General features: G+C 36.0%; 1 protein-coding gene across 1 annotated transcript in view; it reads left to right on the top strand.

Annotated features, from left to right (window-relative positions):
* The window catches only part of RAPH1 (Ras association (RalGDS/AF-6) and pleckstrin homology domains 1), a 91,467-nt gene that overhangs the window by 36,746 nt on the left and 27,752 nt on the right, over positions 1-26,969 (top strand). The window contains exons 3-5 of the mRNA XM_040641795.1: positions 974-1,079; positions 1,873-2,378; positions 26,592-26,669. Of these exons, the coding sequence (XP_040497729.1) occupies positions 974-1,079; positions 1,873-2,378; positions 26,592-26,669 (690 nt within the window). The remainder of the gene's footprint in view (positions 1-973; positions 1,080-1,872; positions 2,379-26,591; positions 26,670-26,969) is intronic.

Consider the following 26,969-nt stretch of genomic DNA (forward strand, 5'->3'; position numbering starts at 1 on the left):
CAAAGAATAAAGGGAAAAGCATCCGGGGTGCTTGGGTGGCCCAGTCGGTTCAGCGTCTGCCTTCAGCTCAGGTCATGATCCCAGGGTCCTGGGATCAAGCCCTGCATCAGGCTTCTTGCTCAGCAGGGAGCCTGCTTCTCCCTCTCCCCCTGCCTGCAGCTGCCCTGCTTGTGCTCTCTCTCTGTCAAAAAAATAAATAAAATCTTAAAGAAAAAAAAAAAAAAGGGATCCAAGTATATCATTAAAGAAAGCCCCCACCCCTCCAAAAAAAACCCACAAAAAAAAAAACACTACCAAAAATTCTAAACTATACAGAACAAATTGATGGTTAACAGAGGGGAGAGGGAACGGTGTAATGAGCACTGAGTAATGTATAGAATTGTGGAATCACTGTATTGTACACCTGAAACTAATACAGTGGTATAAGTTAACTAGAATTAAGATGAAAAAAAATTTTTTTTCATAAAAATAAGTACGTAAATACAAAGAAACAAAAACTGATCTTAGATCTCACTCATTTTGAGTTCAGAATTGTGCCTTATCTTCAGGATTCTTCATGCCAAGAATGAGACTATGCTGTACCAAAAACAAATCCCTTTGAGGAAAGAGATAACAGAATGCTCTGCATTGTTCCTTTCTATTTTGTATCTTACCATGCCCATCCCATATTCATATATTTAGCTTATAGTGAATTTATGTAAAATGAGCTCAGTCACTATACTTGATGTATTTGGGAAGACATTTACTCCAAACTGGAATGGTCTTAAATGCCTTAAGTAAGCATATATCTAAAAATTGAAAAAACTTATAACCAAAATAATACGAAAAACAATTATACTTGTCCCTAAAACTAGAAGGACTTTGGTTTTATTAACTATTATATGACAGTTCACTTAATAATCAAATAACAAACTTTATTTATCTTTTTTGTAATGAAGCCTGAAAATAATACAACTTACTAAACTTTCTTTAGAGTTTGGATTCTGACAAACCCATGGAACCAGTAAAAAGATCTCCTCTTCGTCAGGAAACAAATATGGCCAATTTTTCTTATCGCTTCTCCATATACAACTTGAATGGTAAGATGTAATTGGAAATAAGATGTAAAATAGTATACCAAATTACATAATGCAGAAGCAACGCAGCTACAGTTCCAAGTAGCTCAATATAAAACCTACATCCGTAACTTGAGTGAGTTCTTATATTTCTGGTTTGTGCATTTTATTACTAATTCAAATGATCACAGGAAAAAACCAAACTAGAACATAACTAAAATAGTTTTCTAGTTATTAATGATTGACAAAGTTACATACTCAAGTGGTACCCCATGACAAATTTACTTGCAGTGTTGTATTTTCATTGGAATAAAGTGCCGTGAAATTACTTGTTAATAAGTTTTAAATCAGCCCCTCTGGCCTTTATTTAATGTATTCTACCTAATCAACTTTCTAATATTTGGAATTGACATAATCTGTAATTTTTTAGGCTTTACATTTTTCTCTCTATGCTCTCAGCTCTTTAAGTATTAACAGCTCTACCAGGGCACTGATCATATTAACAACATAGAGCCTATGGTAAAAAGTTGCATGGATGTGGTTAAAACCATAGGATAGTATATGATTTTTGCAGTTCAACTCATAATTTTATTCTCTAGTGATTACTACAAATCTTAAAAGTTGGACTATTTGCTTTTAAAAATTTCTCTGTGAATTTAAAACAAAAAAATTCTTAGAAATAATGTATTCAATAGGCTTTAGGTCCAATAGGATAAATTTGCTGCTTCCGCTTCATTCATTTACAAATTTATAATAGAATGTCTAAATTCTGATTCAATGTGTTCTGGAAACATCATGTATATATTGTTCATTGCAGAAGCTCTGAATCAGGGAGAAACTGTGGATCTGGATGCCCTGATGGCCGATCTTTGCTCCATAGAGCAGGAGCTCAGCAGTATTGGTGCAGGAAATAGTAAGCGTCAAATCACAGAAACAAAAGCCACTCAGAAATTACCTGCTAGCCGACATACATCAAAACATGGCACTTTGAAAGGATTGTCTTCTTCATCTAACAGGATAACTAAACCATCACATGCCAACTATTCCCTCGATGACATCACTGCACAGTTAGAACAGGCTTCCTTGAGCATGGATGAGGCTGCTCAGCAATCTGTACTAGAAGATACTAAGCCCTTAGTAACTAATCAGCACAGAAGAACAGCATCAGCAGGCACAGTGAGCGATGCTGAAGTGCGCTCTATTAGTAACTCCTCTCGTTCCAGCATCACCTCTGCAACCTCCAGCATGGACTCTTTGGATATTGATAAAGTAACACGCCCTCAGGAACTGGATTTGACACATCAGGGGCAGCCAATTACTGAGGTAAGTAGATGGAACTTTTTTTCCTGCTATTTTAGTATTTTTAAAAGGGGGAAACGGTATTTTTAAAATGTAGTTTTAATTAACTTTCTTATTTTTCCTACATTTAAAATTTGTCAGGATCCTTCTGAACTAAGTTTTAAAATCACTACAGAAGGAATATATTACCAGATACAGCAGTGTCACAGTGATTAAGAGATTTTCTTCATTTTATTCTTACACTATTTGAAGCCCTTGAATTAATATCAGTTGTTTCACATGATTAAAAAACTTGAAGTGTGGTTTATACTTGATGACATTGTGCAAAGCTATTATAATTGTTATAATGGTAACTGCTGTTTAATGTATGTTTATTTTAAAACAACTTTAAAAAAAAATGCCTACCACTGCTGTAGTCCTCCAAGATTCTATTTTATTATCAAGGAGTCAGTGTACTGCGGTGGAAAGGGCCCCTGGGTTTGGAATCAGAAAACTGGGTTCCAAGTGTTCCCTTTTCTCTCACTACCCATAGGACCTTAAATGAGTTATTCAGCCTCTGCGAACATCAATTTCTCATAAGTAAAATGGAGCTAATAGTACATGGTCTATTCCTCATACAGTGGTTCAGATAATCAAAAGTAATATATGTGAACAGATTGTTAAAGGACAGAGTTCTTCTGGATGTGATGGGGTGAGGGCAAGGAATAGATTTGTGTTAAAATCAGTTTAGCAAAAGCTGAGTTTGGGGGGCGCCTGGGTGGCACAGCAGTTAAGCGTCTGCCTTCGGCTCAGGGCGTGATCCCAGCATTATGGGATCGAGCCCCACATCAGGCTCCTCTGCTATGAGCCTGCTTCTTCCTCTCCCACTCCCCCTGCTTGAGTTCCCTCTCTAGCTGGCTGTCTCTATCTCTGTCAAATAAATAAATAAAATCTTTAAAAAAAAAAAAAAAGCTGAGTTTGGTATAGGTAAATTCCTTATTGAATATTTTTGTCAAAAAGAAGGCAATATTGTTACAGGGTAGCAGCAAGAAAGAAGATCAATGTGGGTAAAATAAAGCCAGCCTTCTGTTCAGTTTATGTTTATAATCCTCTCTACCACAGGGTAAAATAATCTATTTTTGCATAATCAATTCTAAGGTAAAATCTTATAGAGCATGGTTTAAAGAATTATAGAGAAATTTAAAATTTACACCTATTACTCAACATTAATTTTTTTTGCCATTGATTTAATTCATTAGATTAATTTCAATCAGTCACTAACTCTTTGTACCCATTAATGTACCCACTTTGTTCTGGGCACTGTGAAGCATAAAAAAAGCATGACTCATGGTGGTTTGGAGATAAATTTGAGTTTAATTGCTTGTAAAGAAAAAGTATTTCAATCTAAAAAATTTTCACTTATTTAAAATGAAGCTCATGTAAGTGGTATATAGTCTGTAGAGAACTTAAAAATTTATTTCTGTCTTATGATACCTGGGGAGTATATTTAACACCAGCTGTATAGTATTTATCGTTTATGTCTTTTACTTGTTGGGATATGAGCAGTATTTTATTAGGAATGTGCTTTCTTGGTTATTCTGTGTTTTGTGTGTTGATATTCCTTCTTTCTAATCAGATTATTTTGAGTTGGGTCAAGGTGCATGGGGTCAGGTTAAACTAATCATTAAGAATCTTTGTGTGTGTTCATCTGTAAAAACATAGTCATTATATAAGTTCATACAATAAAAACAAAAAGTGAAAAGTCCTCTCCCAGCAGACTCTTTGGATGTGACCTAGTGGTATTCATGGGCAAAGATACCAGTGTTCAATAGTATATTTAGTGTAAGACTTCAATATAAAGTTTGGTAAGTAAACCAGAAATAAAGCAGGAAAGGAGTTAAAATCTTCTCTATCCATCCTGTTCTTTTGTCTTGCCTGGATGAGTAGAAAAGTGGTTTAACAAACCCGAAACTTGCTTTCGTGTACTTTTTTATGGATCTGGTCTGTTCTTCAAATCAAGAAAACCAGTTGAGGCTTACTAGATCCCAAACCCACGTATCAAATTGTCCCTACACTCAAATACAATCTCTAAAAAGTATTTTAATTACTTTTGCATGTATGGAGTATAAAGAGTCAAATAGTTCTGTGAGACTAGTTACAGAAAACTTTGCTACACATGAGCAGACACATGCCATATGCTCTCAAAGATCGGAACTTTCTACTCTTAGCTGATTCTCAGGGTATTTACCTCTGTGTCATAAAATCTATATTTATATTGCTATTTCTTGATATTTTTCAGTTGTATGTGTTATCTACTGACTTCTCATTCTGGAAGATAAGTATATAGACAACTCCTCTTTAGACAACTTCTCTCCCTTCTCCCCTCACCTTCCCCTATCCTACCAGTATATTTTGATTGGTTTACTATTCAGTTTTTATATTATCATGACTATGTACATGCAGTTTGCTGCTAAACTATATGCCCTTATTGTATTTACTTTCTGGGACATTACATTTTGCTTACCTGGAATTAATAATTGTCTTGAGATTTAAAAATATATAGGTTTTTTTTGGTATGTTTATCACTGTTTCAACTCCAAACTTTCCCCCAGTTGATTAAGTCTCTTAGTTCAAACAAAATTAGTGTTCTATTAATATCGTCTTAAAATTCTTTACTGTCGGGGCGCCTGGGTGGCACAGCGGTTAAGCGTCTGCCTTCGGCTCAGGGCGTGATCCCGGCGTTATGGGATCGAGCCCCACATCAGGCTTCTCCGCTGGGAGCCTGCTTCTTCCTCTCCCACTCCCCCTGCTTGTGTTCCCTCTCTCGCTGGCTGTCTCTATCTCTGTCGAATAAATAAACAAAATCTTTAAAAAAAAAAAAATTCTTTACTGTCTTTCATAGTCTTTGCTCTAGTATCATTCTTAGGTCTTTTCTCTCAGGTGTGTGAGCTTCTCCAGAGAAGATCTTCCATTCTCCTACATAGAGGGCATATGTCAGCTGCCAGTGCTTTAGCAGCCCATTTGGGAAAGAAGGCTTGCAATATAAGGTGGTCCTCAGTGTTCAGTATGTGAACTTCCATCGAATCCTTTTAGGTCAGGATTTCTCAACATTTACTACTGACATTTTGGGCTAGATAATTCTTTGTTGTGGGAGCTATCATATGTATTGTAGGAAGTTTAGCAGCATTGCTGGCATCTGTCTTATCCACTAGATGCCAGTAATACACACACCTTGAGTTGTGACAACTAGAAATGTCTCTAGACATTGCTACATGTTCCCTGTAAGGCAAAAGTCCCCACTCTGAGAATCACTGGTTTAAGTAGAAAGGATCTTCATGGGAAATGATCTTAGGTATTTTCCTTCTCCTGGCATTTTTTTTTTTTTTTTTTTTTTTTGCTAGAAACTTGACTAATAAATATAGAATGTTTCCAGGTAATATTGTTCACCATAAACTGACCCCTGATTGTGAGTGCATATGGACCAGGAAGACTGTGAGTGAACTTAGAAGACTATGAAAAGACACAGATCTTTGTTTCCTGGTGTGAAGTTTATCAGTTTTGTAAGTGAACATAAAAACATCCCTCAAGGATTCCTGTAACCTACACTCATTGGCTGTTAAAATGTACTGCTGTTTCCGGTGGAGTATGAAGTTTCCCTAAGCCAGGGTGATTTCTGTACTTACCTACATGATTTCAGTCCCTTAGAATGGTGGGTCCAGAAAAGGCTCCTGGTGGCCTCTATGAATCCTTTTTAAAGATAGCATGTCTCATGCTAGCATGCTTATTAGCCTTTCTGTAGAACTAAGTGAACGTGGTGCCAACCAGTGGTCTATTGGGTCCTGTGAGTGACTGTCGATCTGAACCTGAGACCACTGTTGGTCTTTGAGTAAAAGGAGGAGTCTGTGAATGAACTGCTTGCTTAACTATGGTTTCAACGAATCCTTCTGCTTTCACTCCCACCATCATTTCTATTGCTTCCGGAGACTTTTGAGGTTACATGATGTACATTGGGGTGCCCCTCTGCTTTTTTCCAGTGCTGGCTTAACATTCAGTTTTCCTTGGGCCTACTAAGATGGTTACCACTCAGCCATATCTAGCATAATCTCCTTTTCCTGTCTGCAGTCTCTTGATGTTGGAGTGCCCCAAGGTACAGTCCTGACTCCTTTTCTATCTATATCCACTCTTGTGAGCTTAAGCGCTGACAACTCCCACATTTTAATACCCTATTTCATTTATCTAAGACACACCTTTTCCCCACATTTTAATCCCTCTAAAACAATGGTTCTCAGCTGGGAGCTATTTTGCTCCCCAGGGGATGTTCAGCACTGTCTGAAAAGGCTGACATCTAGTGAGTAGAGGCCAAGGGCACTGCTAAAACTCTACAATGCACAGGATAGCCACCACAACAAAGAATTATCTGACCCAAAGTTGTGCTGAAGTTGAGAAACCATGTTTTAGAAACAGGTGACATCTGTCACTGTCAGGGAGGTGGCAGTTCCGTGTGAAGTTTTCTTTTGATAGTTCCTGATAAAGATCAAGAAAGTACCAGCATTAAGTCATCTTAGATTCAAAGAAATACAGGTATCATTTGCCAGTGCCTCTCCCCTGAACTCCAGGCTCATCCGTCCTATCTCTAATCAGTAACTCTATTTGGATGTCTCATAGGTAGCTCAAATTAACTGGTCTAAAACCGAAGCCCTGGTCTTTTCTCCAAAACGAACTCCTCCAAAGTCTTCTCCATCTCAGTTAATGGCTCTTCCATCCTTCCAGTGCATCAAACAAAATCCTTGGAGTCTTTGTCTACTTCTCTTTTTTCTTTCCACTCCCATTCCAGTCCAGCAGCAAATTCTGTTGCCTTTACCTTTAAAGTATATCCAGAATTTGATCACTTCTCGCCACCTTCACTGCCACCAAGACAACATCATCTTGATGTAAGTTTTTGTAATAGTCTCCCACCTGGTCATCCTATATTTACGTTCTCCTTAATAGTCTACCATCCATACCGAAGCCAGAGTGGTCCTATTTAAAGTTAGTCAGATCTTGACCCTCCTCTTTTCAAACCCAAAGACTTTGTACCTTACTGTAAAAAACCAAAATCCCTGCAATGGCCTGCAGGTCCTTACAGGATTTGCTTTCCCATTTCCCAGGATTTGCTTTTCCCTCTGCCTCTGTTTTCCTTTCTTTCCTCCTTCTCTTACTTTGCCAGTCATACTGCCTCCTAGTTCTTTGCCACACATCTGAGCCTAGTTAGAAAAGTCAATTTGAGATTGGTACTGTTCCATCTTGGGGACAGGGATAGTTAAACTGCCCATTTAAAAATGAAATAATCTGTGGCTTATCTTTTTGTCTTGCTGCTCTCTGAAAGCGAACAGGGATAGGCACAGTACAACTTCATATTAGGAAGAGTAAGTCTTTTTTCCCTGCCTTTCTGTTTCCTGACTTTTGTTGAAGTATTGTGTTTTCAGGCACTTCACATACATTGTCTCATTTAAGCCTCCCACTATCCCTTTGGTAGGGGCATTTATTCCAAAGAAGAGATCAAGTAAGTCAAGTAACTGAGAAGCCTGTATTTGAATTACAAAACTACATTTGCCTCCCAGTTGTTATCAGTATCTTAAAAATAAAGTGAAGCTGACTGTTAAAAAATGATTATTTCCTAAATATTAAGAAATCTTTTAGTATAAAATATTTTCCATGGATAAGCATAAAAATGGATTTTAGAATGATTTCAGTCAGTATTTTCTTTTTTTAAAAGATTTTATTTATTTATTTGACAGAGAGAGAGACAGGCAGTGAGAGAGGGAACACAGGCAGGGGGAGTGGGAGAGGAAGAAGCAGGGTCCCAGCAGAGGAGCCTGACGTGGGGCTCGATCCCATAACGCTGGGATCACGCCCTGAGCCGAAGGCAGACACTTAATGCCTGAGCCATCCAGGCGCCCCTCAGTCAGTATTCTTTTGAAATCCATCAGTAATGTTCATCTACGAAGTTTTTAAATTGGAATTCAGTGTGGTTGAAATAAATTATAATAAGGTCTCTTTGTATCTTAACCAGTGTGAAATAAATGTTGCAGCTGATTACCTGGCGTTGTTATGGTACTCTCATTATTCATGTTAACTGATAAAATAATAGTTTTCAATTAGATAGAAGTTTGCAAATATAAATGGTAATTGCATGTTATAAATTTTATTTAAAATAGGGTTCACTGATAAAAGGTTAATGCTAGCACATTCCTTTATATTTATTTTCTGGTGAGATTTAAACTTTAATGATGCCTCTGAATTTGGAATTTTATACAGAAAATGTGCTTTTCAAATGAAAATGCTTGGGGCGCCTGGGTGGCTCAGGCATTAAGCGTCTGCCTTTGACTCAGGGCATGATCCTGGCGTTCTGGGATGAAGCCCCACATCAGGCTCCTCTGCTGGGAGCCTGCTTCTTCCTCTCCCACTCCCCCCGCTTGTGTTCCCTCCCTCACTGACTGTCTCTCTCTCTCTGTCAACTAAATAAATAAAATCTTTTAAAAAATAAAAAATAAAATGAATATGCTTTTAAAAGCTATTATTGTAGGGGCGCCTGGATGGCTCAGTCAGCTAAGGGTCTGCTTTTGGCTCAGTCATGATCCCAGGGTCCTGGGATCAAACGGGCATCTGGCTCCCTGCTCATCAGGGAGCCTGCTTCTCCCTCTCCATCTGCCCCTCCCCCTTGTTGTGCTCTCTCGAGCTTTCTCTGTCAAATAAATTAAAAAGCTTAAAAAAAAAAAGTCGTTATTGTAGTTTATGGCAGAATCAGAAGGTTTTGTTGAAATTTCTAATACTTGATGATTGTACTATAAATATTACAATAGAAAAAAATTCCTTAGTATCTGAGCTACTAAAACTTTTGAGTGCTGTAATTGTTTTCCTCATATTTATAGTTTTTTCTTAAATGAAATCTTTCATGGATATACCATTATAACTTGTGATACGCCAACAGCATATCATAGGTTCAATGCAATAAATTCTTCCAGTTCCTTCACTTTTCAGAACTATTTCAAGAATTTTGAGGTAGTGGAAAGAAAATAGCAGTTATGTTTATTGTAGCACTGGGGGTGGGGAGCCCCACTGGCTTTTATGTCCTAAATTACTCTTAGCAAACAACCTTTTGGTCTGAAGTATTCACTGGATGAGAGCACAGGGCTTCCTCAAACTTTTAAGAAGCCTATATATCTAAAAAGATTGGGATTATTAATTGACTTCTCAATTATTGCAGCTACATTTCTCTTAAAATTCTAATGGCTGTGTTGCTGCATTTCACTGAAATTTATTCACATGTACCCATCAGGTGTTTAATTCCAGATTTCCCTGGCCTAGTGAGGTTAATAAGTAGAAAAAGAATAGGTATCAGATGAAAGAAGAGGTAAAGATTTAGTGAAAACCAAGGTGAAAGTCTAGTTCTCACTCATAATTTTCAAACTTGCTACCCCAGTAGACATTGGCGTATATGCCGTGATTCTTATTTTGTGTATTTCCTAGTAATCTGTGTAATTTTTCATCTCTGAAGAAATAAAAACATTGTTATTTGATTTTAGGTCTGTTTTTATTTTGTGTTGTGCAGGGCTGGTAAAGGACCTTTTTTTGAACAAGAATAGAAATGTATTCATCTGTTTTTAAAATGAATAAGGACTATAAAATATAAAAGAAATAATTTAAAAAAAATTTTAAGACTTTATTTGAGAAAGAGAAAGAACATGAGCAGGGTGAGGGGCAGAGGGAGAAGCAGACTCCCTACTGAGCATGGAGCCCAATGATGTGGGGCTGGATCCTGGGACTACCAGGATCATGACCTGAGCCTAAGGCAGATGCTTAACCAACTGAGCCACGCAGGCGCCCTAAAAGAAATAATTTTTGAAAGAATTCAGACATTTACTGGCTATATAATAGCCAGTAAAAGGAGAGAAGGGGGAAAAAAGGGGGGGAATAGAAAAATAATGTCCCCTACTATATTGAGCCTTTATTTTGTGTTGGGCATTGTGCTTAACAACATACTCAATCTGCACAGTGTCTTGTGGAATAGATACCATTTCCTCCATTTTCACAACGGAAGGAGCTGAGGCAGAAGTTCCCCAGGATTTGAACCCACGCAGTCTAGTTGTAGAGCTCATACTGCATGCAATACCATGCTGCTTCATCACAGAATTGAAGGAGAATCAAGGCAAGCCTGGACTGGCCAGTGCTCTTAGACCCAGACCTAGAGACAGACTACTAGGGTAGAAGAAAAAGGGCAAAGAGATTTATGCAGTAACATCCCCATCTTGTGGTGTTTTAGTATATTCCTACATGTATTGTTAAAATTTAACAACTCTAAACTAGTTCTAATTTAAATGAATTGAGGCTTAAGTGAAATTCAGATGAGGGCTGGTGGTTTCCCACTTTTGTAATAATAGTAATGTTATTCACTTAATTGTTATGGCAACTTTTGGAGCAAGTGTTGTTATCACTTTATTTTACACATGAGAAAACAGGTTAAATAGTAAGCCTGGAGTCACATTGCCAGTAAATGGCTGAACTGAGGCTCAAACCCAGTCACTCCAGCCCTAGGGTCTGAGTTCTTTACCATCAGTGCTGTGCTCATTTTTAATATTTGTGAAAAATGCACACACGTCAGTAAAGGATGAATGTAAATCTGTTTTATTGAAACACTAATGTGCGTTCACAGACCTCCACTTTTTCCCCAGTTGTAATCTAAGATGTTAGCTATCAAAAGGAAGTGTTTTATTTTGTTCTTTGTTAAAAGGCCATTTCTTGATTATGGTTTGGCTCCTATGTGAGATCAATGGTTTTCTACACACCTGCCATCTCTGTCCCTCCCCCCCCCCCAGCACAAGATTCTGGATTGTAAATGGTACTTCATTGTAACATGTTACAAATTCAATTCAAGAAAATGGTGATCCATAACTAACTTTGCAGAGACTTTTGGAGTTTTTAAGGGATTGTTGGAGAATTTGATAGCTTGGTAACAAAAGTCTTTGGAACTGAACATATTTAGAGCAAAATTGATGTATAGAATTGATCCTCAGATTCATTTTGAGGTAAAAATTAGATTTGGGGGAGTTTTGTGGGTTTTTTTTTTTTTTTTTTTGTAGAAAAGTATTTAAATATCTTGTGGAAATGGAACCTTATGTTTAATAAACTGTTTATATCATCCCATAATCCCTTTCCATCTTTAATAATGTAACAACATTTAATCTTTGCACATGTACTATTTCTACTGTTTTTGTCACTTCGCCTACATTCATTTTTGGTGAGGATGTGTTGAATTTTAATAACTAATGTTCCATCATACTGTTTAATAACATGGCATATAGGCAGTCATCTCTTTCTTTTGAACACTTCAGATTTAGATTTTTTTTAAGAAAATTAACCAATAAGCACTTGGAAATATGGGAGTTTGAGATTGAGTCTACGGAGAATAGATTTTTTAATAAAAACTTTTTGTTTTAAAATAATATGAAACTTCTGAAAAATCAAAAGAATAGTACAAAGAACTCATGAAACTCATTATTCAGATTCACTAATTTTTAGCATTTTGCTTTATTGTTCTTTTTATATATACGTTTGTTTTTCTGAACCGTTTTAGAATTGGTTGCATTTTTTATGCCCCATTAGCCTTTAATACTTCGGTTTTTATTTATCTCCCAAGAATGAGTATATTGATAATATTGATTTGATAAGCCTCCCATTGATAACAGTGATTGACAGAGTGCTATAGAATATGTTTAAGGAGAAAATGTAGAGGGGGCAAAGCAAAAACAGTCTTGATCTGGACAAGCTTGTGGCATGAAGTCCAAGAAGAAATATATATATCTTTGAGTGCCTAGGCATTGCACTAAGCTATAAGGGACAAAACTGTGAACATAATACACAATGTCCTTATGAGGTTATAATTTATAGTGTGAGGAGAGGGTGTCAATACAGACAACCAACCAAATGATTTCAATTTCAGTACAGTGTGATGAGTGCTATGATAGAAAAGACAGAAAACCTCAGTTAAAAGGTCATTGATGACTTCGAGAATGAATTACAGAATGCATTACAACTCAAAGGATTCAGACTTTGGAGAAGGATGGATGCTAGATTATGGGAAATTGAGGGGTAAGTGGAGGGTAGTACACAGTAGCTGAATTCAGGAAATTTGGCAGTGAAAAGGAGAAGACACTAGTTTAACAAGAGGTGTGTACCCAGAAGTATTGACTATTTTCCTGTCCTTCCCACTCCCAATAAGTACTGTACTAGTTGAGTATCAGAGACTAAGAATGAGGAGCAATGAGTGGGATCTAGGATATGTTTAACTTTAGAGGGAAATACATATTCATATAGAAATGGAGAGAAGGATGAGAATGGGGTGTAGTTTTAGGATACATTTTAGTGATGAAAATTCTCTTGATGGATGGGATGTTCTTAGTAATGGGGGAAGTGAGGTCATATGAAGAGGTAGAAAGGTGAAACTAGAAGCTTGACCAACTTGGAAACTACTTAGAATGAGCTTAGAGGAAATGACTTAGGGACTGAGGGGGAAGAGTAATAAGAGTACTGCCAAATAGCAGTCAAGGCCCGGTTGAAGCAGGAATTGGTATTGGACTTGGTGTTCTCCCATAGAGCTCTGCTGTCCAGAAGTGAGGTTATCCTGAAGTTATCAAGGGTTAGGATCATCTGGTTCTTTTTTATTTTTGCATAATATGATGAAAGATGCATGCAACTTTTCATTACCGTTTTGTTTCAACAATTCATTTCAGTGATCTTTTTCTCTTCCTGCATGATAATGAAACTGGCCCTTTTCCACCTCCTTTACCTATCATTTTCTTCCTTCCTGCATTTTCACAGCATGCTATTTCTCTGAGATGTTCCAGCAAGCAGGCCAAGCATCATACTGACTTCACAGAAGAACAGGCTGAGCTGACACCTGTAAGTTCTGTAAACATGTCCATGGGACTACTTAAATAGCAGTGAAGAAGAATGCATTCTTTAGAATTCCTGATGATGAAACCTGGTCATATGTCTCAGTTTTTTTAAATAAAAATTAAACCAATTTTAAAAATAAATGAGCAGAAAACAAATGAGCAACTGTATGATACAGTACCATTGAATATTAATACTTATGGTAAGATTATTTAGGTGGTAGTATATCTGATATAGAGAAATTGTGTATCGGAGCCTAAAACCACATGCTTTCTTTTCTTTTCTGAAGCTAAGGGCTTTTGTAAATTTCTTAAGACTCTAACGAATTTAGCTATTCTTCAGAATGAGATTATCAAGTAGAAAGACTCTTCTATACTGATGCTTCACTGAAAACCTAATTTCTTTCTTCAAAAATGTATCCTCTGGTCAGTGGTTGACAAATCTAGGTGCTTCAGAGCTGTGCTGTTCCTTATGGGGGCCACTAGCCACATGTGGCTATTAAGCACTTGAAATGTGGTCAATCCAAATTGAGATGTGCTATAAAGATAAAATGTAGCATGAATTTCAAATACTTAGTATTTAAAAAATGTAAATATCTCCATTTTTTTTATTGATTACTTTGTGAAATTATACTATTTTGGATATTTTCAGGTAAAAGATACTAATGTTTATTTTGCCATTTTCTTTTTAATATGGTTACTAGAAAATTTTATATTAGTGGCTCGTATTGTATTCATTTGGACAGTGCTGCTTCAGAATCATCTATGAAGCATAAAAAAAACCCAGGTTCCTGACCCCACCCTTCCTTTGCCTGGTAATAACCCAGTAACCTAGTGAATTGATTTCACAGTCTACTAATGGGTTATATCCGGCATAGTGAAAAACACTTCTCTTACCTCACCTTCAGCCCTTCCCTTACACTCTTCAGCATCAGCCGCACTTGCTATAACACCTGCACTGTCATCTGCTTGTTTCACTTCCTAATCCCTTCAGTCCTGGTATCCCCATTTTATAACAAATAATTTAAATCACTGTCTTTGTCCCAAATGAAATTCATAGATAATCTAACGTACCTACATACCTACTTTTTAAAATGAATTTAATGCTCTAATACCCATGATGGAGGAGAATAACCAAAAAGTAATTTATAATATAATAATGTATTTGAGTTTTTAAATGTTTGGCCACCACTGTAGTAAAAGACACAATGACATAATCATACTTATATATGACATAATCATACTTATATACTTATAATTTGAGTTTAAGACAAGTGAAAAGATCAGAAATCATTTTTTACAGGATAGAGAAAGCAGAAGTGGACCTAGAACTAAAACATATTGTGACATATAATAGCAGACAAAACATACCTGTATATGGTAATAGAGAAAATAGCCTTAAACAAAATAGGGATAATGTGCTGAGACAATTTATAGACTCAAACAAAAGAAAATGGGGAAGTATAAAATTTTTACAAATGAGTCTTATGTATAATTTTTTTTAAGATTTTATTTATTGAGAGAGAGAAAGAGCATGGGGGGGTCAGAGGGAGAAGCAGACTCCCACTGAGCAGGGAGCCAACGTGGGACTTGATCCCAGAACCCTGAGATCATGACCTGAGCCAAAGGCAGCCACTTAATAGACTGAGCCACCCAGGTGCCAAAGTCTTATGTATAATTTTGATAAAACCATTCCCTATCTTTTAACTTTGGATGAGGCAGTGATAAAATGATTTTGCTGTTTATTTTTACAGTTTAAATTTCTCATTGTGCTGTAACTATTTTAAGTAAGACATAGTAACGTGGAATATTTTTAAACCGTCTTTATTAATAAAGCTCAAGAATTCTTGCATTTCATATTGTTTCATTAATTTAATAGTATTTAGTTATTCTGTGAAAAAGAATTTCAGATGTCTCCTGTCATTTACTTGCATGTGACAGAATGCACACTGATGCTGCCAGTTTTGGTATTGGCAGTTCTTCAAGCTGGGTTTCCATTGGTGAAATGATTTTCCAACATAATGAATAACTCTTGGTAAATTCTGGACAGAAGAAAGTGCAGGCTTCCCTCCATTTGTTTTACAGGGTAAATAGCATTTATGGAAAAGTCATTGAATATTAAATCATGCAGAAATACATCGTATTTAAAATATTCCATACATTTGACTTGAGTTAGGTTCTAAGCTCAGATTGTGTTATGAACAGCATTTCCCATCTATGCAATTTTTCCATATAAAGACAATAAAAGTTCATATGTGTTGTGGGACTTTTGTTGCTATTATGTGACATTTTTCCATGCTGCAGGGCATCCAGCATTTCTCATTCTCTCCTAATAAATACCAATGTCACCCCTCTCCTCTTCATTGTGACAGCCCAAAATATGCCCATTTTTTTAATTGTGACCTTGAAGGCAATACTACCCCTTTTAGAACTTCTGATATCCCTGTTTGCTCTCTCTCTACCTCCCACTGAACCCCCAGCTGCTTCTTACACATGTTCCAGGACCCTAAGCTTTTTCAGAAATACTTTCCCTGAGCCCCTGATTTTGCATTAGGTACTGTACCTCCAACTTGCTTCCATACCACTTAACACATATTATAGTTGTCAGTTAATCTCCCTATTAGACTCTAAGCTTTGTGAGAGCAAGGAATGCCTATCCTGGTCACCTTTGTATCTCCAGTGCCTTGCATGGTTCCAGGCTCAAAGCTGAAACCTAATCAATAATTGAGTAAAGTGGAAAGTGGAAGAGAGAAAGAAAATACGCTAATAAACCAGTGAAATGGATTAAAAATAAGCCACTGACTTTGTGTTGTTAGTGGTGAATGAAAGAAAATGTAAGAAGGCTCTATTTAAATGAAGTGATGTGCATTTTTGTTATCAGCAACATTTCCAAGACAGAGGTTGATTTAAGGACATGCCCAAACCACTGTGTCCTTTTCTTTTCTCAGCATACCACTCTTCTCATCCCACTTGCATCTTTCTCCGGTAACAAATTCTCTCGACACCCTGCCCCCCTTTCTGAGGAATTCTAGAGCAGCGTATGGCTGGCACCATTAGGGGAAGATAGATAAAGTAAGGCATTTATTGAAGGAAGGAGTTTGTTGCTTGTGGTTTCTAGGTTTTCGTTTTCTTCTGCTACAAATACGTATAGCTTAGATAGAGAAAACATGCAGGCCTGGCTTCCCTCCCTGCTAGTGAGTAAGTCGTGAATAGCTTGTTCCCATTACATGTGAATAGCAAAAAATGAATGGGAATAAGAGCAATAAAAACTGAAGTTGCTCTTTTTAATTGTCTTTCCAAGTTTCTCCCTGGTCTTAGCTGATGTTAACCTCAAATTGAATTGAATTTTTAGAAATTTCTCTTGCCTCATGTCTTTTGGATAAGCCAACTCATCTTTACCTTCAGGAGGATTATACCATTTAGGTAAATGAGGATCTAGAGATAATTGTCTCTGTTCTTGTTATTGTTTGACCCTATTAGTGTTGATCTTGATGAATATGTCCAATTTTTTTAACCTCAGGTTTTTTTTTCTTTGTTGTTGTTTTTGCAGGAGTGGATGAAAAGGGCAGGTATACTTATAAGATTCATCTTGTATTTTAAAAAAAGCAAAAAAAATACATAGGCAATGAAATACTGTATAGCAAACTCAACATAGTGTAGATATGACCAAAGATTAAACTAATATTCTTTAACAGTGTTTCTAATCTTGAAGTAGTGTGTTTTATTATCTGTGACAATGAACTTTCTAAGAGTGGGTGCTGCTCTAGTATTTCTTTCCAAAGAACTTTTTTCTCAAGAACAACTTGATATATAGATTTATAAAATATAACATCGTAGAATATTTTCCATAACTCCACTCAGCTGCACCAATGTATTTTTTTTAATTTTTTAAGATTTATTCATTTTAGGTGGGGGGGAAGGGCAGAGGGAGAGGGAAAGAGAGTCCCAAGGCAACCCCACACTGAGAACAGACCCCGTGTGGAGGCTCAGTCCCACGACCCTGAGATCAGGACCCCAGCCACAAATAAGAGTGGGATGCTCAGCCGACTGCACACCCATGCACCCCACTAATGTATTGTTTTAAATGGTGATTAGTAATTACATAGCATTACAAAATAGGTGCTAATCAGAATTATTTAGGGACAGGCAAGTCTGAATTATTTATATGGAAACAGCTCTAATTTATACTCTGTGAGTTTAAATACAATTGCATAAACTTACCTTGAACATGTTACTAAAAAGTTATTAAGGGGGAAAAAGGATAGTTAGGGCCTTTGTTATTCACAAATGATTTTTATGAAAATATATTAATTGCTTGAATTAATTTAATCAATTTAGAGGACCTATACTTAAAATTTTTTCATGTCATTTGCTATATTAAGTCCTTTACTGTGCAATATAGTCTTATTAGTATTCTGATATTAGTGTGAATTAATAAACTTTACTGAAAACAGGTAATATCCAGTAGGCAAAATATTTATGGACATTTTTTCTTTTGGTGTAGCTGTCATTGAATTGATCAGAAGTGCAGAATTTTTTTTTTAAAGTTTTTAAAAGTCTTATTCTGTTTTCACAAGAATATACTACTTAAAGCTATATAGGTCTAATGGCTTTAATAAGAGGATCATGTTTAGTCACTGGTCTTCAACACCTATTTATCTGTGCTATGTGTACAGCACTCACAAACATTGCACTAGAAGACAAGCTGGCTCTGTGATCTGTGCAGGCATGATCCGTTTTCACAGAGTGAGGGACTGTCAGGAGTCAGCGAGGGCATGCCTATTGGCATAGATTGTGTCTGTCTCCCCCTCCTTTTCTTTTTTGTTTTTTGTTTTTCCTTTTTAAAGTTTTCTTATGGACACATTTCATCGTAGGAAAAAGACATGAGGTTAATGATAGAGAATCATTCTTTGTCTACTGTATAGTTTAAACACATAAAACCTCCACTGACTTCTGTTGCTTTTTTGTTTTTCTCTCTCTCTTTCTGCACAAGCACTCCTATCTGGACAGGGAAACCTCCCTTCTTCTGAGAAACATTGCAGGAAAACCTTCTCATTTGCTGACCAAGGTGATATTTCTTCTTTCCACCTGCATGTAAATATTGTCTTTCAGGTAGAATATAATTTCTGGTTTTGATTGTGTTCTCAGATTTCTCAGATTATGCTTTCTTATTTCAGCATCTTTGTTATAGTTATTTTTTTCTCTTACTGAAGGTAATTATTTACTGATCTTAATGACTTAAGATATAATGACTTAATATTCTAAATCTCTCACTATCAGAAAATATTGTAAATATTGTAAATACCTGACCATCTTCCCAAATATGTTGCACTTTTTCTAGTTTAACATTTTACTTCATTTTAAAGTCTAAAAACATTGCTCTAGTTTTAACTATTGTTACTAGTGGTTATCCATGCTGTTTCTTTAGCAAATTTTGTTTTCTGATTCTTGTTTATATTAAATAAGACCTTGTTTAATATAAACACCTTGTTTAATTAAAACATTTATTTATATAAACAGAATCTTACTTTACATTAGCTTAATCAAATTGGAAGAGAAGGCTGCAATTTTAAGTTCTCAGTTCTCTGCCCTCAGAATGGTTTGAATCAGTCCAACTGGATTTTCACTGGGCTGATAATTTATATCAATTTAAAATCCTTTAGCCATTATTATTATTAACTAAGGAATAACAGAACAGGGGAGCTGAACAGATTTTGATCTCTTTTCAAGTCATGTTTTTATTTCATTATCTTATTTAAATAATGTTAAATTCAAGAATATCAGACTTGGTTATAGATAGTTTCTTTGGAATATGATGGTGATTATGGATGATGTCTTTAAGCTATTATTGTGTCTGAGGTGGGTTTTTTTTAAATTTATTAATCTTATAAATTTATGAAAGGGGGTAATAAGGCTGTAATTAAAATCTCCCTGAGAAGCAGCTCAAAGAGAAGACCCAGGAGTTATCAGTAAAACCCTTTCTCTTGAGTTTCTCTTTAAAGTAGATCTAGGAATGGGGTAGAAACAGCTTAAGATTAGGGAAATGTAGAAGTCTAAGTGGATAATAGCCATATTATACTTTATAACCATAGCAAAAGTTCTTTCCTTTTTCCCTGCAATCTACACTCATAACTTCAAATAGGATCTCTGTTCTAGGTCAGATCTCTCTACGTAAGAGCAACATCTTTCTAGGTCGCTATCAGGTATTTCTTGGAAGATTACCAGCAATTTACCAGCACCTCCAGTCCCACAGATCTCTAGCTTCCTTACCTACACTCACCCTGCTGCCTCACAATTTATATCCTTCTTGTGACATTGCTGTTCTGTTCAGAATGCTGCCACTCTCCTGGTTACCAAGGTGCGAGCCCTTTACCATCCATGGTGCCTTTCTTCGTCACAGTTAATACCTTAAAGCTCTAGTGAAGAATTTGCAGGATTAAGTTCACCCATCCATTTTGTTCCCATTGCCACCACCCTAAAATAGGCTCCTAATCTCTTATCCGGGCTACCATACTGGTCTCTTCATTCTTGCCTCTCCTTCCTCCAGTCCATTTTGTATACTGCTCTCAGATGTAATATTTTACCATTTCCATTGTTTATTTATTGAACAAATATTTGTTGAGTCATGTACTATCCTGGGTCTGGGATGTAACTTTGTATAAAACGACATTCCCCCCTCCCTCAGGAGCTTACAGTCTGCTTAGGAAGTTAGATAAAAAATATTAACGGGCAAGTATAAACATTCTAAATCCTGTTAAGTGCTATGGAGGAAGCAAAGGTAAAGCATTAGAGAATACTGGGGAGAGTATTAGGGGTCTGTTTCCTTTAGATGATAAGATCAGAAAAGGCCCTTCTAAGGGGGTACCATTTAACCTAAAGATTGAAGGATGAAAAGCCAGCTGGAGGGTGAAGGTTAGTGTTCCATGTAGATAGGCCCAGGGAGAAGAGTTTGGCAGGTTTGAGAAGCTGAAAAAAGGCTATGTTGCTGGAGCCATAGTAGTTCAATGAATATAGGAATGAGTGTCTGGATTTGAGTTTGGAGAAGTAGGCAGGAACCAGATTATTCAAGGCATGCTAAGGAGTTTGTGTTTTGCTTCTCAATGCAGTGGCAAACTGTTGAAGAGAATAACTTCATCCATTCAACAGGTATTTCCTGAATGCCTACTGTGTTCATAACCCTGGAGATATAGCAGTGAACAATACAAAGTTCCTACCACAGGGAGAGTTATTCTTTGCAAGTTATGGATAAATGCAGTCAGTAACTTCTCATCTCCCTGTGCCCAAGAGACAGTGATACCAACTGCAGCATCAGAGTCATCTCTGCTTGGATCTGCTCTTCTCCCATTACCCAAGTGCTGGAATTGCTGGTGTATGTAGCCAACATCTGGCTCCAGCTTCCTCCATACTACCCTGCTTACATATAAGAAATTTGATCAGGAATGTGATTCACTAGCATAGAAACTAAACATTTAGGCTGGAATGGGGCATGGAGTCAAGGAGGTAGCAGAAATTCCTAGGTAACCCAAGCTGCAGAAGCCTCAGTGTCAGTGCCCTCAATATCAGAGCACTTGGCTGTTTTGAAACTGAAATAGGTTTACACGTCTTGCATGCCAGCCATGTGGCAGTCTGGCTCCCATTACCCAAAAAGCATGGTGCCCCAGTTACCCCACCTCTGATATACACTTTCCCAAACTAAGACATTGTAACACCCAGTAGTTAGTACACAGTAGAATGAACATAGTAGCACTATCAGTAGCACTGTGCTTAGGCCAAAGCAGCAAAAGGATGTTTTGTTTTATTTGTGGTTTTTTTTTTTCCATCATAAATCCAGTTGTCACTCTACCACTATTAATGAAATAACTATCCCACATACAGCTCTGAGCTGGGAATCTCTGCAAAAACAATGCCAGCCAGTTTCTTCTAGGAATGGCATTAGCACCATAAATGGGTGCACTGGGCAAAGGTTACATATTGCTGATCTGATGCCCTTAAATCTCTGGATACTGTTCTAAATGCCTTCCCTAACTTCTTCATCTAACAGTGCATTGTTTGTCATTCTTCACTCCTCTACTCTGCTGTATTTTTTTCCATAGGACTTATCCCTGACTGACTTACCACACATCTATTTCTTTATTGTCTTTTCTCTTATTAAATGTAAGCTCCTTGAAAGCAGGGACTCTATCCCCTGCAGTCAGACCCAAGCCTGCCACAGAATGGTCCTTTAGTGACCTTCAAGAACTGTTGTAATGTTAACCACCATTTTCCTTGCTTCAGAGAAGTTATGAAAGTGCTATTATATTAATGTAAGTCTTTCATTTTTGGCAAGTAGTTTTTATTTACTGCTATCGCATTAGTTTGTGCTATACCCTTACAAACAAAGGGAACTGTGACATTGGAGAGAATGAGTAGTTAGTCATTTGGTAATTGCCTGTGTGATCTTAGATTAGCTTTTCTGGGCCGTAATCAGTACAATCTATGTAATAGTGATATTGGCCTAATAATAGTGATAGTATTGAGAATTAAGTGAGATACCATGTGTAACATGCCTCATAGTATGTGGCAAGTTTTAGGTGTTCAGCTGATGTTAGTTCTCTTCGCAGTGAGACTCTATCAGTGTCAGGGAAGTAGAGTAGTTGTTACTGTCACTATTTTGGCTCTAAGTAATTTTATAGAGTAGAGCATTTCATGGGCAGTGAACTAATTACCGCTCCAAGTTTTCTTTGAACCTTTTTAAATTTATATACCTTTTTTTATTGTTGTAAAATGTGAAATCAAGTAGATCCCAAAGAAACTGCTGATTCCTTTTGAGCCCCTTAATTTCAGCTGGATTTGTTCTGAACCTATGTACAAAGCCTTAATAATTTCTTAGTTGAAGGAATTCACTGGCTATCTCTTAGCAACTGTCACTCTGTCAGTATTCTAATTTCACACTCAAGAGAATGCTTTAACACTTTGTAACCACAGCATTGGCTTTCATTTAATCATAAGATCTTCACCAAGTTTTTGTCCTTTATGTAAATTTTAGGAGGCTTGGCATTTGATGGTTATTGATAGCTGCACAGGAGTTTTTCAGGTAGAAAATGGGTTGTCTTTCGCTCTTTTAAGAGACAGGGTAGAAGAGAAAGTTGTTGTATGTGTGAGTTATCTTTTACTTATGTTGAGGATGGCTGTGGGACAAACAATGGGAAGAAAGGGGTAGTCAGAAGATAAGAGGGCAGAAGGCTTAAGACCTGAGGTTGTCTGCATTAGCAAAAAGAGAACATGAGATGAATAAAGCTTTGCTCTTTGTATTGAAATTAGGCTGCAGACATTGAACATAGACTTACCTTGCCTTTATAAGTAAACTATCAGATGTCTTCTTCCTATGTAGTCTAATTACATCAGCAAAGATTTATTGATCTTTCCTATATTGCACACTGTATGAGCTTAAAACAGTTTCTTCCTCTCCTTGGTTGTAATGGTTAAAACTAAAGATATGAATATATCTACCATGGTAATGTAGGTAAAAATCAAACTTTCTGAGGAAGAGGTTATCCATGGGAAGCATAAAATACTATGAATCTTGCAATTTGATATAAGTATTTTTATTTTCAGTTTTGTTCTAGTGATGATATTCTGACTCTAAAAGTAAGAGGTATCTTGATCAGTTGTTTCTTCAGAAAACTTCTAGCAAGGACCATCTTCGTTAATAAACTGGAGAAGAATAAAGTAAAATTTGCCTACGTGAAATTAAGCACATACCTCCTAAATTTGAATTTGATACAGTTTTAAAACAGATCAATTTATGTAGTTATTAAAGAGTAGTATTTTGAGCAAATGGAATAACTAAATTTGAATGTTAAAATAGCCCCACCTATTTTTGCTTTACGAAAAGATGGTTTCTTATTGATGGCTAGGAAATCTAATTTGTTTAATGTATGTTAAATGGTTGTACTGAATCTCTTGTTTCCTTAATCCTTTCTTCCAGTGTGTCAACATTTTTCCTCTTAGCCTGTAGAACAGAAACTTAGTTTAAACTATTCTTACAGTTTAACAACTTTTTATATCAGTCCTTCAAAAGATAGCACTGGTGGTGTTACGTTGTATTTGGCAAATAATATTACACTACAGTGGGAGTATGAAAATACTATTTTTATATTTATAACCAATATCAGGATGTTATATTTAAATTTGTATATTCCTTTTTAAAGTAAACTTTATTTTTTAGAGCAGTTTTAGATTCACAGTAAATTTGAGGGGAAAGTACAAAGATTTCCCGTATACTACCTGCCCCCCACACATGTCTAGCCTCCCTATAATCAATATCCCCCATCAGAGTGGTATGTTTGATACAACTGATGAAATTTGTTGACACATCATTATCACCCAGAGTCCATAGTTTACATTAGGGTTCCCTCTTCATGTTGTACATTCCATGGATTTGAACAAATGTGTAATGACATGTATCTACCATTGTAGTGTCATACAGAATAGCTTCACTTGTACAAAAGTGCTGTGTTCCACCTATTCATCCCTCCTTCTCCCCAGCCCCTAGCAACTACTAATCTTTTTACCATCGCCATAGTTTTGCCTTTTTCAGAATGTCACATTGTTGGAATCATACAGCATGCAGCCTTTTCAGATTGGCTTCATTCACTTAGTAATATGCATTTAAGTTTCCTTAATGTCTTTCCATGTCTTGATCATTTCTTTTTAGCGCTGAGTAATATTCCATTGTCTGGATGTAGCACAGTTTACCCATGCACCTCCTGAAGGCTATCTGGGTTGCTTCTAAGTTTTAGCAATGATAAATAATGCTGTTAGAAGCATCTATGTGCAGATTTTTGGGTGGAGCTAAGTTTTTACCTCATTTGGGTAGATGTTAAGGATCATGATTACTGGATCATATTAAGAGCATGTATAATTTTATAAGAAACCACCAAACTGTCTTCCAAAGTGGCTCTACCATTTTGCATTCCCACCAGCAATATATGTGTTCTTGTTGATCCTCTGCTTCACCAGTATTTGATGTTTTCAGTGTTTTGGATTTTGGCCATTTTAATAGGTTCTGTAGTGGTATCTCATTTTAATTTGGTGTTCCCTAAAGACAAATGATATTGAGCATCTTTTCATGGGGCGATCTGTATATCTTCTTTGGTGTTGTCTGTTCATGTCTTTTACCTGTTTTTTTATTGGAGTGTTCATTTTCTTGAGTTCTTTGGATATCTTAAATAATTAGTCCTTTATCAGATATGTCTGATAAATTGCAAATATTTTCTCCTAGTCTGTGGCTTGTCTTATTCTCCTGAATATTCTTTTTCTCTTAAAAATGTGTTTTGGCTTTGGGGACAATTTTTTTTTTAACTTCTGCAGAATAATTATAATGTTATAAAAGAATTTGGCCTTTTAAAAGTCCATGTTTATATCCAACTACACAAAGCATTGATTTTATGTATCAGTCTTTCCTTGTCAGACTTTGAGATTTAAAATTTGCTTTTCAGAGACATGAAGTAAAACTTGAAAAATATGCCTTGGTAAATTTTTCCTCTCTGTAACAGCCCTTCATACTAATACAAAGATGTGGCAAATGAGCCATGAGAAACAGTAGATCATTATCCCATTGAGAAAACATTCATAAAGCTCCTGCTTCCCTCTTTCTCTTCCAAAAAAAATTGAAACAAAAAAACAAAAAAACCACCTGTCAACTGCTTTCATGAAACCACTGGGAAATGCTAGTATTCAAAATTCCTTTCTAAAGTAGTGCTATACTCATCAGAAACACAGGGTTTGGTAATTTAACTAACAATGATTTGTTTATCTAAGATGCATTATTCCAAAAAATGAGAGTTTTAATGGCAGTAATGTAGTTTTCTCATTGTACAGCCTGCGTTAAAAAGAAAAAAATTATTTTAAAATACACAGGCAACATATTTTATAATTATATTGTTTATTTGCATAAAGGCAGAGATACAGTGATTTGATCTTTTACTCAAATGAATATATCTGGAATAGTCTAAGAATCAAGTCTTACCTTACCCCCTCCATTGTTAAAATAAAGTTCTTTGTTCTCTGTCTAATTGGGTTTACAGATAGTATTTCCACACCTTGGTTATTATGTTAATTCACTGGCTCCTTTCATTGAAGAGGATCCGATTTCTGGCAAACAAGCCCACTGTCTTCTCTAACTACTGTTTTCTCTGTTCTACAGAGTAGTAACCACTAAGCTTGAAATGAGGGAAGGTAGCCTAGAGTATGACATGGATGGTTTTTAATCATAACCCAGAGCAAGTAAGATCGGCTGATATAACTAGGTCTTTCTTTTTAGTCTTATATTAAATATAAGAATATATAAGATGGCAGTGTATATTTTTCTTAGATATTTTCCAGAGTAATCAAAAGCTTAGAGTTAGAAAGAATCCTTCATAAAAAGCGAAGATTTACTTACATGAGTTTTTTTCAACTGGAGATTAAGGCTACAGTGTACAATGGCCTATTGCTGGAAAGTACAAGTAAGTACTGGTATTATAATACTGTATGTTATTTTAGGAAAAAACAGTGGTGTAACTATAGTTATAGTTCTTGATAATTTTAATACTATATAATCTAAATTTTATAAAGAAGTTACTAGAAATTAAATATTTAGAAAATTATATTTAGCATTTAAAAAATTTCATCAGTGAATTAATAGAAACAAATTTGAGTTTACTACCATAGACATTGATTATATTGTGTACTTTTCAAAGGAAAATGAAACCTAGAGTATAATGCATCCTCCTCTGTTTGCATTGGTATATTGATGAGAACATACCTATGTTTGTTACTAAGGATTTTTATGTAGTTGCAAAGAAATAAATTGATACTGTTTTTTGCTGTTTTATGATGATGATACATTTTCAATATAACAGAACAAAACATTAGTATGCAGAAGATTCCCCATACTTCGGAGGCGGGTATAAATTAAGAGTCAAGGGACTGTGCAGGTACGGCAAACTGGCAGGCCAGCACATAGCCCATTATACACTCCTGTTTCTCCTGCCTGAAATTCACCTGCTTCAGATTGATGGAATCAAACTCATTAATTTGCTATATCACAGATTTCTTTTTCTCCAGAAGATGGAATCCAGTCTTAATATAAGAGATCTTCAAGTCTGCATCTTAAAAATGTTCCTTTGTACTATGTCTGTTCTCACTTTGTGAACAGGGTTATTTTTTAAATGTGCTCTATATAAGTATGTGAAGTTATATTCTTACTGAAATTCAATATTGGCAACATCCTTAAGATAAAAAGGCTTTTCAGAAATTCTCATTATTTTATCATTAGTTTATCTGCAGTGCTTTGTGTTCACAGGAAGAACAGGCAGCAAAATTGAAAGCTGAGAAGATCAGAGTTGCCCTGGAGAAAATTAAAGAGGCGCAAGTGAAAAAGGTGATATTTGGGCTTTTTCCTGGTTTGGGATTTTTTTTATCAGTTTTTTTTTTAATCAGATTTATGAAGAATTGCCTTGTTTATATAATATACCTTGAAGATACGGAGAGGTACAGGGATATTTCTTCCTAATATATTTTTTACATGTGTTCTTTGTAAATAAAATGTATTATAAAGAAATAGCTTTCTGTTTTAAATTCTCCTAAAAGAGTAAAACAAAATAGTCTTATTATAGTCTTACCTGTTATTATAATTTTAAAAATGCTTTCAGTTCATTTAGGTAGGTTATTTGATACCTAA

Source organism: Ursus maritimus, unplaced genomic scaffold, assembly GCF_017311325.1.
Source record: "Ursus maritimus isolate PB19 unplaced genomic scaffold, ASM1731132v1 scaffold_1, whole genome shotgun sequence".
Taxonomy (NCBI): domain Eukaryota; kingdom Metazoa; phylum Chordata; class Mammalia; order Carnivora; family Ursidae; genus Ursus; species Ursus maritimus.